Source organism: Spea bombifrons, chromosome 4 (genome assembly GCF_027358695.1).
Source record: "Spea bombifrons isolate aSpeBom1 chromosome 4, aSpeBom1.2.pri, whole genome shotgun sequence".
Classification (NCBI taxonomy): domain Eukaryota; kingdom Metazoa; phylum Chordata; class Amphibia; order Anura; family Pelobatidae; genus Spea; species Spea bombifrons.
Window position 1 is genome coordinate 87,976,111 of NC_071090.1, and position 14,241 is coordinate 87,990,351.

At 36.2% G+C, this 14,241-nt stretch overlaps 1 protein-coding gene across 2 annotated transcripts in view; it reads left to right on the plus strand.

The window, feature by feature from the left end:
• The window catches only part of NTRK3 (neurotrophic receptor tyrosine kinase 3), a 246,687-nt gene that overhangs the window by 115,506 nt on the left and 116,940 nt on the right, over nt 1–14,241 (plus strand). For both annotated transcript variants that reach the window (XM_053464460.1, XM_053464459.1), the window contains exons 5-10: nt 5,770–5,927; nt 7,305–7,447; nt 9,845–9,986; nt 10,621–10,917; nt 12,294–12,317; nt 12,874–12,944. In XM_053464460.1, coding sequence (XP_053320435.1) covers nt 5,770–5,927; nt 7,305–7,447; nt 9,845–9,986; nt 10,621–10,917; nt 12,294–12,317; nt 12,874–12,944 — 835 coding nt within the window. The remainder of the gene's footprint in view (nt 1–5,769; nt 5,928–7,304; nt 7,448–9,844; nt 9,987–10,620; nt 10,918–12,293; nt 12,318–12,873; nt 12,945–14,241) is intronic.

Consider the following 14,241-nt stretch of genomic DNA (forward strand, 5'->3'; position numbering starts at 1 on the left):
TTAACACAAAGGAAAGGTTTATATATTACACATTAGCATTGAAAGAATAGATATCCTTGATTTGTTTTGTTTTTTTTAAACCAAGGCTTTTTAAGCGTAAAAACAAGTATGTAAACGTTTTATTCATGGAACATTTTTTTTGTTTGCCGTGGTTTTTATTGTTTCGCTGTCTGAAGGGATATTTATCTTTCTGCATTATTTTTTTCTTATTATTTGCCCAGTACGATTGTCACCATGGCAAAACGTCCAGCGGAACCACAGAGATTGGCTTTTGTAGGAAGCATAATGATAATTCATTGTTTCATCGGTGACAAAAGAAGCATTCAGATGATGCTTCTCATTTCTCAAGGGTTGTCATCTCATATCATGGTCCACAAGCACATTTTTATTGTGTAGGACTTTTAAATAAATCTGGATAGAGAAGTACAAGTGACACCCTGAAATTACTTGTCAGTCTTCTGTATGTGTTATACTATATACTCCCAGACATTTTGGTTATGAGTACATCTGGTTAAAATGACTTCATTCCGGCTCAGTGAAGATAGCATAGAAAGCCCAGGGGCATTCCTTCTGGAACTAAAGTCACCATTGTCTGAGGACATTTACATCAGAGAGACTATGCTGTATAACATTACAATAAATTGTTTGTACGTGGCAACTAAATAAACAAAACTGTTATTTTTTTATCTAAACTTTTGGGTAATTATTACTTGTATTTCATGTAATTGCTCTAGGTGTTTATCAGTACTATGCGATATGATTAGACAAAGTTCTTGACGATAAACAATTATTTTGGCCCACCATAATCACAATAAATCTAGAGATATAAGGTTTAGATAAAGTTCAAAATGTGCTTTTTTTCCCCCTGTAAGACTATGACATACTTAATTATAATCGACAAAGTTTTAAACAGCGCAAAACAAGGTTTCACAAATGCTATTTATACAAGCAGATAACAAGTACATGTGAATCACTGACGTATATATTAAAATGTGGCCCGGATCTCAGTCACCTAAGGTGTTTTCGGGTGGGTTCTTCAGCTAGCTTGTTTGCACTGCATTAACAATACTTGTCTTTTGGGTAACGTCTCTGTTTCCTTTATTCATGTTTTATGTAATATAAAAAATATAAAATATTTGGTATGCATAATGAATACTGCTTTAGTTAACTTATTTATGACCAGGTAATTGGGCAAATATTAGGGATCCAGGACAAAGCAGTGGTATTGTCTTGGTGATCTATGATGGGGGTATTTGAGAACCGTATATGTAGGCATGTATTGTGTTGGTAATTTCGTGTTTCAGAGACATTTATTTTTCTTACTCAAGACTTTGTTTATTGTAATCATTAGTAATCTACTAGTTAGATAAATTGGCCATGATGTATATGTTTTACCCCGATGTCACCAAGCATATGGAACACGTTGTTTACTTCAATCTTTTCCTGGCTGATCCGCTCTAGTCACCTGCCATCTCTTGTGTATCCTGATCCCTTCATGTGCATCATCACAAACGTGAAACGTGTCTGATTTAGTTTATTATTTTTGTCCTATGCAGAAAGGCACGCAGAGCTGGCAGGGTAATGAAGTGCACATTATGCAAAGCTCCTTGTAGTCTAATATTATGCTGATCCTTTATCCACTAGCAGAGCATGTTACACATCAAGAAATCGTGGGGGGTTAGTTTGAACGTTCCTTTTAAAAACAACATTAAAATATAAATTAACTGCATTGCGGACACATTTCTTTTCTTTGGCATGTTAATTGAGAGAGATGAATCAAAACAAATGGAAAGGTGACAGGGTTTAATTCTAGTTTAGAAGAAATCGGAATGAATAAAGTACGGTATATATTCTTTTCTCCGCTAATAAATGGCCTTGTCCTTAAAATGCATGTACCTTCGCTATTATTTTGATGTCATAGCAGATTAAACAATTTTTGTGTTTCTGCTTCCTGTATTATATAGAGCTGAACAGGCCATGACTTGCCATATGGCACGGGGAGCAATTGGTCAGCGGATTTCTGAGCCTGGACCTATTTTTCACCTGGTTCACTAAGCTAAGCATACAACATCATATCCCAGGGCGCTCTTTAAGACAACAAGCTGCCCCAATTACCCTGTGACACGTCTGCACAGTTCTCTATAGCATAAATGGGTCAGTTGGGGAGATCAGAGATCAGAATATGCATTAAATGTATGCATTATGAAGGTTGTTTTCCCCATTTGTACATTTCCTCCATTGTCTTCCATAATATTGATCACAATTCGATTGAATCACTAAACATTTTCAGCATTTAATATCCTTTTCAGAAACTGAATAGCAAAAGAGAACTGTGTGTTAACATGTTTAAAAGGACAGTCATTTGTTAATTAGGCTCTATATTCAGAAAAATCAGAATGGAGTTGATTGTGTTATTTTAGGATTACCCACCTCTGGATGCTCTACCAAGCGGGGATACAGATGGTTCAGGATGGGATTTCCTCTCTGATGAACATTCCTAGAAAATGCCGATTAGCTTAGGAAGTTTTTACTGGAATGTCCAATGTGTTTTAGCCAGTGGAGGTTCCAGAACTCTATTACTAGATAAAAAAAACCTGAAGAGCCCCTGAACAGGTTGATCCAAGATTATTTCAAAAAGGAAACTGTACAAAATCTTAATCTCCAATTTATATGGATTCCTATCTTCTGAGAAGTGGTTCCTAATTGCTAGAGAGCAAGCAATACAGAATTACACCGGCTGGAAGAATTTTGAGTAGAAAAATAAAAAAATATATATAAGACCACTGAAGGAAGGACACACTGTCTTGGGCATGTTACATATATAAAAGAGGAACAGTTCCATTGCTAGCTAAACTTGGCACAATGCCCAGACTAATGCTATAGCAAAAAACCCTAACAACATTACGTTTGGCACAGATTCTAGATTATTGCAATAGCAACAACAGCCAAGAAATGACTAATAAGGGTAGAATACGGAATACAAATGACTATGCAATAAGGCTCGAAAAGGTTGAACTTGACAGATTTATGTTGTATTTCAACCCCAGTAGCTATGGGCTATGCATGTGGCTTATTGTTATTATTATTTTTTACTATCATTGCATTCAATTTTCCACAATCTTGAATAATATACAAATTCAAATACTTATAAAGATGTAGTGACATAAAAGGATAAATTAAAGGCACAGTAGCAATCGGAAAATAAAATGTTAAAAGATATTTATGAACACAAAGGTACGTAGATCTACAGAGTATTGTGAATCCATTGACCAGTTGCTATGTGATAATAACTAAGCAGACAAACATGTTTTGCTTATCTGTTGGTTATCTGTAGGAACTAGAAATAGATGTAAATCTCTATATATACCACAACTGCATTAAAACCACCCTGCAAAAGCAGGAACTACTGGTGTCGCCACATCTGTTCTCTTTTTGCAGATTTTCAGAAACCTTTTCTCTGTTAGCTCTCAGTGGACTGCGCCATGGACTGTGTTTTAGAGATACAGATTTCCAGAAGAGCAACCATATCGTGAACAGTGATTCCCCTAAATTCCGTGGGCTCTCTGTACAGACCATGCTTTGTGTCTGATTCTGAACCAGTGGCAGTTCTGTCCTTGCATTGAATAAAACCGTTCTGCCAGATGATTCTAGTTAATGGCAACCGGTGATATCCTAGCTGACTGCCTCTATTACCTAGTGTGGAGTTCACCTCTTGCTTAAAAAACATTTTATTCCCTTTTCTTTAACAAATCTTGGGCCATTATATGATTCAGGTTGTGCTTCCAGATGGTAGATGTTAGTCTCCTATTCTGCAGATAGTTGCCCCCCCCCCCCATACACCTCTGTCTTCCAAGCACCAAGTGGAATCTAATCCAGGTCTAAATATGATGTGAAAATGATAGACTTTCTTACATGTTAGTGGCCATTGTATTTAGGCTAAAGAGGGTGCAACCGGCAAACTTTTTGTTGTTGTTTTTACACCTTATGGCTCTTGCTAAAACTTTAATCACTACGGGTTAAGCAACATGATAAAAAGAAATGCTTTAGAGATCAGCACCGGATAGTTTAAAATAAATATATATAAACTCTCCAATTATAATATAGGCAGAAATAAGGATTCACAAATAGCTACATCTCTTCCCATAAACATCATCCTAAATAGGAGAGTGGGAGGATGCATTAATAAATAATCACACAAATGTATAAATAATCTATACTACAAAAAAGTGCAGCAGGTTTGTGGTGTTAAATGGATTTAGTAAATGGCAGAAGTTAATTTGTGCACAGCTGTCCCAAGTGCCTTTCGATTAAGACAAGTTACATCACTGGCACTAATGTAGGTTGTTAGTAAATTTAGCCCTGGAGCACACTGGTCTTTCATTATTAATGCGGTCTTCATTAATTATCAACAGAAGTAAGATAGTATTTTATACCCTTTATTGCTTGCAGAGGTTCGGAGTTAAAGCTCTTGCCATGTAGCGCTATCACTGATAAGACACAGAAATAGAAGCCATTTGCCTGGCCCCTGGGGCAAAGCATCATCACAGAAAGATCATGCCTATGTAGAATAATTTAGTAACTGGCTTCAATAATAGCAGAACCACACAACATTCGATTAATGAGCCTCATTACTACATTTTGTAAAATTCCAGTAACTATTGCCCAAGTTATTTTACAAAGTGCAGAGAAAATTGCAGTAGATTAATCAAGGTTAAATATAGCCGCTTAGAGATTTGTTGAGCTCAGTAGTGTTAAAACCCTTCATTCTTTTCTTTAGATATGTACTGTTGAAGCATATATTGGTTATATTTCTTATTTATAATGCCAATAGCTAAATGTGTAATCTTTTTACCAGGTACTCTTATGTATTCTGTATGGCATGTCCAAAGGTGCCTAGTGGTGTGGTCCATATAACCTGCATGCTACCCATCAGGCATAGACTAACCATTTGCAGAGCCAATGCCTAGTAGGTCATTGGGACATAATGTTCCTGTCTGGCCCTGTTACCCACAGAATAGGTATCAGGTCACATATATCTTGAAAATATATAACCGATTGGAATGTTGTAATACCGTAAATATTTTTAGTTAATACTGAAAGTTAATAGCACAAATTATATTAAAAGTAATGGAAGGACTGATCTCATTTAAATGTCACTTAATGACCCATCGTGCCTTTTCCTCGTATCTAAGAAATGAAATTTAATCAAGGTCACAGTGTACCATTTGCCAGAATATATTTGCTGCATGAAAATATTAAAACCTCAGATTATTTATTACATTATTTACATATTAATAAAAAGTGAACACACCATTTGTTTTATAACAAAATATTTACAGACTTCAACATGTGCTATTAAGAAAAGCACCATTGTGGCCAGTCTAGGGATTCAGGGGGATTGCTTCATCCTGCAACAACCCTACTATATAGGTGACTTCGGTAGCTGCCTCCAGCAGGTGCCAACCTGTACTCTTCTATGTTAGGAAGCAAGTACATGGAGGAATGAGAGAGAGATGTTAAGAGATGTCTCCAGGAGAGACTGTCCTTTTCAAACACGGATGCCTGGACTGGAACAAATGTCACTGTTTCTGGTATAACAGTCAAATCCCAGCTCATAGTAAAATATTACATGTGAAAACCAAATAAACAAAATGATACATCATATCAGTGGTTGTGAAGCCTTTTAGCCTTTGTACACTCAGTATTTGAGAACATCCTTGGTGATTCTGTTCTAAAAATATATTTTTTTCACCTTTCCTTAATCCGTAGGAGAATAGAAAGAAACCATTTTAACTGCAGTTGTGACATTCGCTGGATTCAACTTGGCCAGTGGAAAAATGAGGCGAACCTGAGAAGCCAGCAGCTGTACTGTATGAATGTGGAGGGCATCGTCATTCCGCTGCAAGAAATGAACATATCACAGTGTGGTAAGGAGCAGGACTTACCTCCAGCTATACAGAGAATTAAACCTACACTTCTTACTAAAAGCAATAACCTTACATTAGTGGGTTACCCTTTTTAATGGATTTATCTTGGATGCTATCCTAGTTCTTACCTAAGACAACACCCCCAGCCACCTCATACACCGTCCTTACTGCTGACATCATATGTGCTCCCCCTTAATGATGCCTGGGGTACAGTATGCTATGATGGCCCCTCAATATCTCCCCAGTGAACTGCTGTTCAATGGACTGGGGTATAAAATATGTAAATATTAATGTGTAAGAGTGACATTTCAATGTCCTACATCTAAGACAGTCTAAGTTAATGGATTGATAAGGGTTTGAGTTTCTATTAGTAAAACATGGGCAGATTAGATGGGCCAATTGGTTCTTGTGTGTTCTCAAATTCTATGCTTCTATATGAGTGCCTCCCTCCTCTCCCCCTTCTTTAAACATCTTTCATGCCTGAACCCTTCAGACAGGCATACATTATATAGTTTAACCCACTTTTTGTAGCTGTAGCTACTAAGTATAATTTACCCATAGTAGCTATACCTATATTATACTCAAGGCTAAATTCACATTCACATAAAAAAATATGGCTTCAAGGTGTTTGACACATGTCAAGATGTGTTAATCAAATCCCTACTTTAAAAAAATTGGGTGTGAAAAGACAAGAAAAAGGTCCTTTTTAACAATAATGATGTGAATTATGTTACAACAATTCCGTGTGGCACTGAGGATCTTAATATATTGCTGCTTTCTTGTCTTGCTAAAGGATTAGCTTCTGTTATCAGGATAAACTATTCTCATTGTCAATCAGGTTTTATTCTTTTTCTGCCAACAGGTTTTGAGAATATTTGATACATAAAATCACTTTAGTAAAACTATTTATTGCTTTATTTTCAAAAAAAAATGTAAACCTTCAAGAAGATTCTTGATTCTCAAGTACTTCTTTTGCTTTGTGAGTGCTGGATATAAATCCTATGTTTTAATATATTCCTTGTAACAAATTCCGGATTAAAAGCCTAGTCCGACCACATTGTTGCTATCGCTGCCTTTTTATTTTCTCCAGCTTCTATCAGGAAAATGTTTCAAGATTAAAAATAGTATCTATTAAGGGAATGCAGTATTATCACTAAATTGTCTCTTGAGAATTAAGATGCGTTCAGATTTGGCACTTAAGAAACATTTTGAAGGGCAGAGTGAAGCCTTATCTCGAAGTAATCAGATTTTCAGAGGGCTCTTTTATCATAATGAACTACTGAACTCCCAAGCAGATCATATTTTTGCCAGAGATCATGTAGACTAATATGGTGTTGATTTTCCGTTTTCTTTAAGACATCGCATTCTCTTTTGTAGATCCTCCTGGGATCAGCGTCAGCCACAGCAGTCTAATAGTAAAAGAAGGCGATAACGCAGTGCTAACCTGTAACGGATCTGGCTCACCGCTTCCAGACGTCGACTGGATTGTTACAAATCTCCATTCAATAAACACACATCAGGTAAAAAGTAGAAACTGTTGATGAAAATTGCTTGTTGAGCCAATATCTACCCTGTGTGTTTAAGGAGTTTTGGAGCGTTAGAAATCTTAAAGAGTATGTCGATGTCAATTCAGTAGGTAGGTTATTTTATACCTTAAAGCATTTTAAATGGCTGAAGAGGGACGTGTTTTAGGGAGTGTGGTTAGAGGTGTGACTTTTTATATTGTTTTTGTACACGTTTGTGACTTTTAGTGTTTGGAGAACATTGCGATACACTCATACATAGCAAATGTTCTAAGTACTAGAAAAGAGGGACGTTATGTTAGAAAATAAGAAAAGAGGGATGGGGATCCCAAACAAGAACGTGGACATTATGCAGTTTAGACATATATAACAAGTTATTTGATTGCACGAAAAACCACCAAATTTTTCCAGGTTCTGGCTAGAAACTTATATGAAATCCTAAGATCCAGAGAAAGAAGAAGGAGGTTCAGCAGCATCATCATTTATCACTGTACTTTAGGGTGCCGCCAGTGGATTCTCTGTTATTTTAGGTGTTATGAACCCTACACCCAGGTCTTATCCCCTTATGTGACCCAGTGTCACCTGGAACTTAGAAGTAGGTGGGTTTAATGACACCGCTACAGCAAAGAAGTAGACATGTGTTGGCTTTGAATGTTCAGGTAGCTGGCAACTATAAAGTTTAAAAGATTATCTTGGACATAAACATTACATGACATCCTAAGAGTTGCTATATTAATCGAGCAATATTTTCTTTGTACTTCTTTATCAGAATAAAATATGATGCTTATATAGTTTGACGCTATTTGATTCTGTCACTCCGCTTTATATAATAATACATATTATAAATGTAGAATAAAAATAGGACCAAAAAAACAGAAGAGATTATACTTGATTAATCTTGAGCAGTTATTTTACTTCAGTTTTGCATAGTGTGAGACATGCAAGGAATTGTGTAATTGCATTTTTAATATGTGTCAGGAACAAAATGATCCTGCTTAATCAATGGTAGCAGGAGAGGTGACAAGCTCAACTAATTTCTCACAGTTATCTCATAACTATTCTCTGTGAATATAATAGCCACAGTTTACAGGCCAACTACACTTTCACATGTAGCCTATTTAGAAGATTATATATATGCAATTAAAAGAATATAATGAAAATAAATATGATATTATGTTAACATTATAGAAAGTACAATAAAAGTCAAATATGTACATATAAAATATATAGACCTATATAGACCTATGGGTAAACTATGCTTGTTTACATAGTGAATCCTCACAGAAAATAAAAGCCAATTAGCTTTAACTATGTGAGTCCTGGCTGAGGAGCATAAAGTCCTGGTTTTAGTGTCAACCTCAGTCCAGCTAGGTCTGGTTGTGGAAAGCAAGCTCCAGACCAGTAATGTCGTTCAGAGAGATGCTTACAGGACCTCTCCTTGTCCTAGGAGCGAATGTGATCTTCTTTCTTTTCTTCATCAATTCCATTTCTTGGTATTGAATGAAGAGTTCTGGGGCTTTAGAACATCATCATTTACAAATAAAACATACTTGGAATCCTCAGATGTGGAGCAAGTGGATTAAGAAAACATGTTTTTTTCTTAAAAAAATCCACAATTTTGTTTGTAATATAAAGCCAAGTTGTCTCTTTTTATTTGAAAAATGGATACAGTGCTGTGAGCCGACTTTGTAATTTATTGGTTTTTAATGGGGTAATAAGCTTCACCTGACCTCAGTTGGGGAACTCTTGAGCTGGACAGACACAGGGCTATCCTAAGGCCAGACCATGGGCCAAGAAAGGTTTGTGGAACATTAATATGCAAATGAAATGGCAAATGCCTTTTATATGCTCTTAAAATTCTAGTTTTGTATGTCTTCTTCCTACCCATTAACAAAGATAATATTTTTTGTTTCTAAACCTCTGAACCCCCATCACTGTTTGTTATACATTTAGCACAGATCTAAACAATTTGCTTTAATGATCCATATTTTCATTGTTTTAAAGAAATTACCGTTTTTAATGATTTCAGAATACATTCAACAATTATAAAGTTTCCAAACCATTATGCAAAAAAAACTATATTTTGCACTAATTGTATGAATTCTGTGCTATTGTTTAGCTAGGAATTGTATTATAATGGACTTTATTCTGACAATTATGAAGATAAAAATATAGTTAACATTGTAAAGGAAATAACAAGGTACAAAAAAGACATTTGTAGAATTGAATTCTTTTCTCTGTTGAAAACTCCTTTGATGTTGTAATGAAAGCCTCTTTTGTTCCTTCACACTGATAGCTTCACAGAATTCTTTTCCCATTTGCTTTGTTCAATTTTTAACAGTTGTCTTGCATATTTCTGCTAATTCTTTCCTAAAATGATCTCTGTGTTTTCAGACCAATGTCAACTGGAACAGCGTGCATTCCGTTAACCTGACCCTAGTCAATGTTTCAGGGGAGGACAATGGATTCACTTTGACCTGTATTGCAGAGAATGTTGTGGGCATGACCAATGCTAGCGTTCCACTCACTGTCTACTGTAAGTTGATTCATTTGTAACAATTAAGCATTATCCACTTGGACATGGCTGGCCCAGTGTTTTTTTCCTTATTACCTGTGATGAACTAAGAGCCCACCCAGACTGTCCTCAATTATCCCTTCTACTTGTCCTTTCCCATTTCTGGTGCTGCTGCTATGTTACTTTTTCATTTCATAAATCATGTGCTGTGAGCCGTGCTGGGTATGTCTAACGTTTGCCCATTTCAGTTATTTCATTCGCCTCTTTAGAAAGTTAATGGTGCTTGGGTCAGGAGTCGTCGTGCTCATGTTCATGTAAAGACTTAAAGTGCAACTAAACTTTATTGTTTTGGGTTATTTTGGCCGGTCTCAGACAGCACAGGAGCTAGCTGTGTCTGGAAAGCACATTCACAGTAAAGATCTGATTGTTCTTTCACTTTTTTTTAACTAGAAATGACCGGTAAAGAAATGATGTAGATGGAACCATAATTTTAAAGGTGCTTTTAATAACCTTTATTTTAGGGTCATTGTTCTGCTCAGGGACTTGTTTCAACATCCATGATACATTTGGCAAATTATAAAATACCTTGCCTACATTGGAAATGAAGGATGTATTAATGCAAGTTTCGCTTTCACTTTGGTTTCTTCATTTTTAGACCCACCCCGGATATTGAGTTTGAAAGAACCAGTGTCTCGACTTGAACACTGTATCGAATTTGTGGTACGTGGGAATCCTCAGCCGGTTCTTACGTGGTTCCATAACAACCAAGCCCTCAGAGAAGTGGATTTCATCCGTACAGAGTTCTATGGGCATGACAATGTCTCAGAAGGCTGTCTCCTCTTTAATAAACCTACTCATTACTACAATGGAAATTACACTCTTGTTGCTACTAATAAGCTAGGAGTTGCTAGGCAAACCGTTTATGCTCATTTTCTGGAACAGCCATTCCCAGGTAAGTACATTCTGTGCCTGCGTATTCTGTGCCTGCGTATTCTGTGTCTGATTCCTACACATTACCCTGTATCTGCAGACGAAACCTGCTGTGCTTTCATATACAGGTTTTTTTGGAGTCTCTCTGGCAACTGAGCATTAAAACAGCCATTTGCACTCTTGCAGACAAAGCATTACACTTATCTGACATTGAAAGAGTGATTGTTATGTCAAATGCATTTCAATTCTCCCACAACCCACAAAACAAATGCAGTTTTAGATGTTCCATCCAATCAAATATCAATTTTGAACAGTAAACAATCCATTCTATTCTAGATTTTCGGTGGCCATCCCATTCAGACTAGGGCTCTGTTCACATTACATTACACATGAAGTATGTCCTCTGTCTTGAGCATACAGACACAGGCTTTAAAAATAATGGATCAACAGCCAACAATTCAGTCCTGGTAATGATAATCCAAGGCAAGGGTGCCTTTGAAGCACTTTCTTATTTCATAGGTTGCAGGCATTAAGTACACATGCTGCTGTACAGTAGTATATTATAACTATAAAATGTATACAATATACAATACAATATCAGTGGTAAGGAAAGGGATATATATGGAAATGCCAAGGAACATGATTGGAATTACTTATAGAGTTTGTAAATAGTTCATGGTAAGGAGAGGCTCCCCGTTCTACTAAGGCACCCATTTATTGATGTGCTTCTTGCACGTGAAACATTTCATGGAAGATTAACCTTCTCCCAAAACCCCTGTGCTTGCTTGTTCCCCCTGCCACCTCTGATCTGGCCTATTCACCCAGCGTACGCCCATTGGATCCCTTTTCTCTCCTCCGGAACCCTTGTAGAGCCTTCTGATGTCACTTCCGATGTATTATGTTGTTGTTTACAACCCCATCTCTACATTTGTGTAAATAGAAGAGGTTTTTTTTTTCCACAATATAAGCGTTGCAGATTGTAGTAAAATTCAATATAACACTAATACTCCCTAACTGCTATATTCACAGCAACAATATAATAATGTTGTGTATAAAATCGATCTTAAAGTTTGGGTATAATTAAATACATTAACTATATACCAGTGATGCTTCTTCTTTTGATACCTTAAAATAAAGGTTTACGTTAACAAAAACACCACAATGTGTATAAATATGTGTGTGTGTATATATATATATATATATACACACATATTTATACATTTATTTTCGTAAATGTAAACCTGTTGTGTTTACTATAATATTACTCTATTTCAATTAAATATTGATACTTTATCCAAGAATCAGAATGAAATAAAATAAAGATTATAGAACCCTAATTGCCATATGCCTATTTCTCTCTTTACTAAATCTGCCATTTATTGTCTGTCCTTTTTGCAGAGAATACTGACTATTTCTTTTCAGGTAAGTATCAACTCTCTCTCTCTTTGTTTTACCTATTACACAAAGGCTTACTGCATTAAACATAAGTTACAACGAATGTCTGAAGGACTTGTAATCTCTTTGCCACTAAGTCTAATAGATCATGTTGACAGTAAAGGCACAGGGGACTTGACAATGGAATCCCTCATCTGGCCAATATACATATGGTTAAGAATGGCAATATTTATAGGTAACATTATATTGCTTGTTGATGGAAGATAAGTCTCGCGGGCTACAGAAAGCAAGTCCTAGCCACGGTAGCAAAATAATAACGGAAATACTATTTCCTTAATAAGTTTTAAAAATGCCTATATTTGATTATTCTTGAATTCCATTATACTATGTTTGAATCTCCTGGGTCAGATATACATTTATATTCAAACAAGCCTCTTCCCAAGGTAGAAAAGTTCACTGTGTCGGCTGGTATCCAATTATCTGAACCTGGAGATAAAAATAGTAAGTGCCCTTTTAAGCAGGCACCGTGCAAGATACATAATAATATATTGTTCATAAAATTATTCGACTCATTTTGTTTCAGTAGCAGATACTGGAGTTAGTCCCACACCTCCAATCAGCGTGACTCATAAACCAGAGGAGGACACTTTTGGCGTGAGTTACCTTTCTTGATGCCTTGAGAACATGTAGCCTTTGCTTTTTAATATATTCATCAAATCTTTTTAAAGCAGATAATGAACCGCATGCGAACAAAACATTGTGACATGAAATCTTGCTTCGCGTTGTAACCATGGTATTATTCAGACCTCAAATTAGAAGAAGGACTGTTTTAGCAGGTCATTCCAGTATGATGTCTACTACTACTACAAAACACTAGAAAATGTTAACAATAAAATCCAACCAAAACTCCCCCAATAATTATTTGATCACAGTCTTTAAACTGTGGATGAGAATTAATTTTTTTTTATTGAATTCTGTGCTAATGCAGTAGAATTTATAGTTTTAAACCTAAATAGAATTTAACTATTATTGTACACGTTACCACTCTCTTCCATGATGCCAATAATAATAACTTTGTGATTGCCGTATTTTTGAGGTCCTTACATTATTAAGGTAAATATATTATTAGCATTTTGCATTATTATTGCCATATCTGGGACTTCCAAAATGAAATGGTCTTCTTCAGTGGTTCTGTGGTAGTGACGAACCTTTGGTGGGTTTTTTTGCCTTACGTAAAAAAACCAAAACAAATACTTGCTGGGAAGTGACGATATTATGAAATTAATTCATGTGTGCTAACACCAACTAAGACACAGATATCCTTATAATCAACTATGGTGTTAGCTCCAGAGCGTGTGACCCCTAGAATCGGTCCATTCACACCAAGACCATGAGATGGTGTTATAACTCAGGGTGTGTAAAAAGTCCCCACGTACGACTCTGACCTATCCTCCACAACTTAATTATAGTTAAATACATGCTTTTATGCATACAAGGCACAGATAAACTGCTGTTGTTTAATTTTGCGTGCATTCAATGAAGATTAGCCCTGTTCATTCTCAGATTTTGACATGTTATCTTCACCTCTTCAGAACTAAGCTAATTCAGTTACATATCTGGTAACACCTAAGATGGTGATAATGGTCCTGATGATAGGTAGTCGTTATTTCATTGCCAGGTGATTGTTTGCCAGTGTGAATTTTCACACTTGATATTTTTCTAGAATACTTCATTAAGTATAGCTGGGGAGATACAACTACAGAGTTTAAACCTACAACTCGTCCAACACTGACATCCCCTAACCATTGCATTGGCACAAGCTATGCAACGTCCACACAATGTATAAACAATAGTTGTAAATAACTATTTCTGAAAACTTTATGTCGTAGAGTCCTAAACGGCATGCCCTCCCATCCACTTCTGTCTGTAGCCTGTCCTCCCTGCCTCTCGG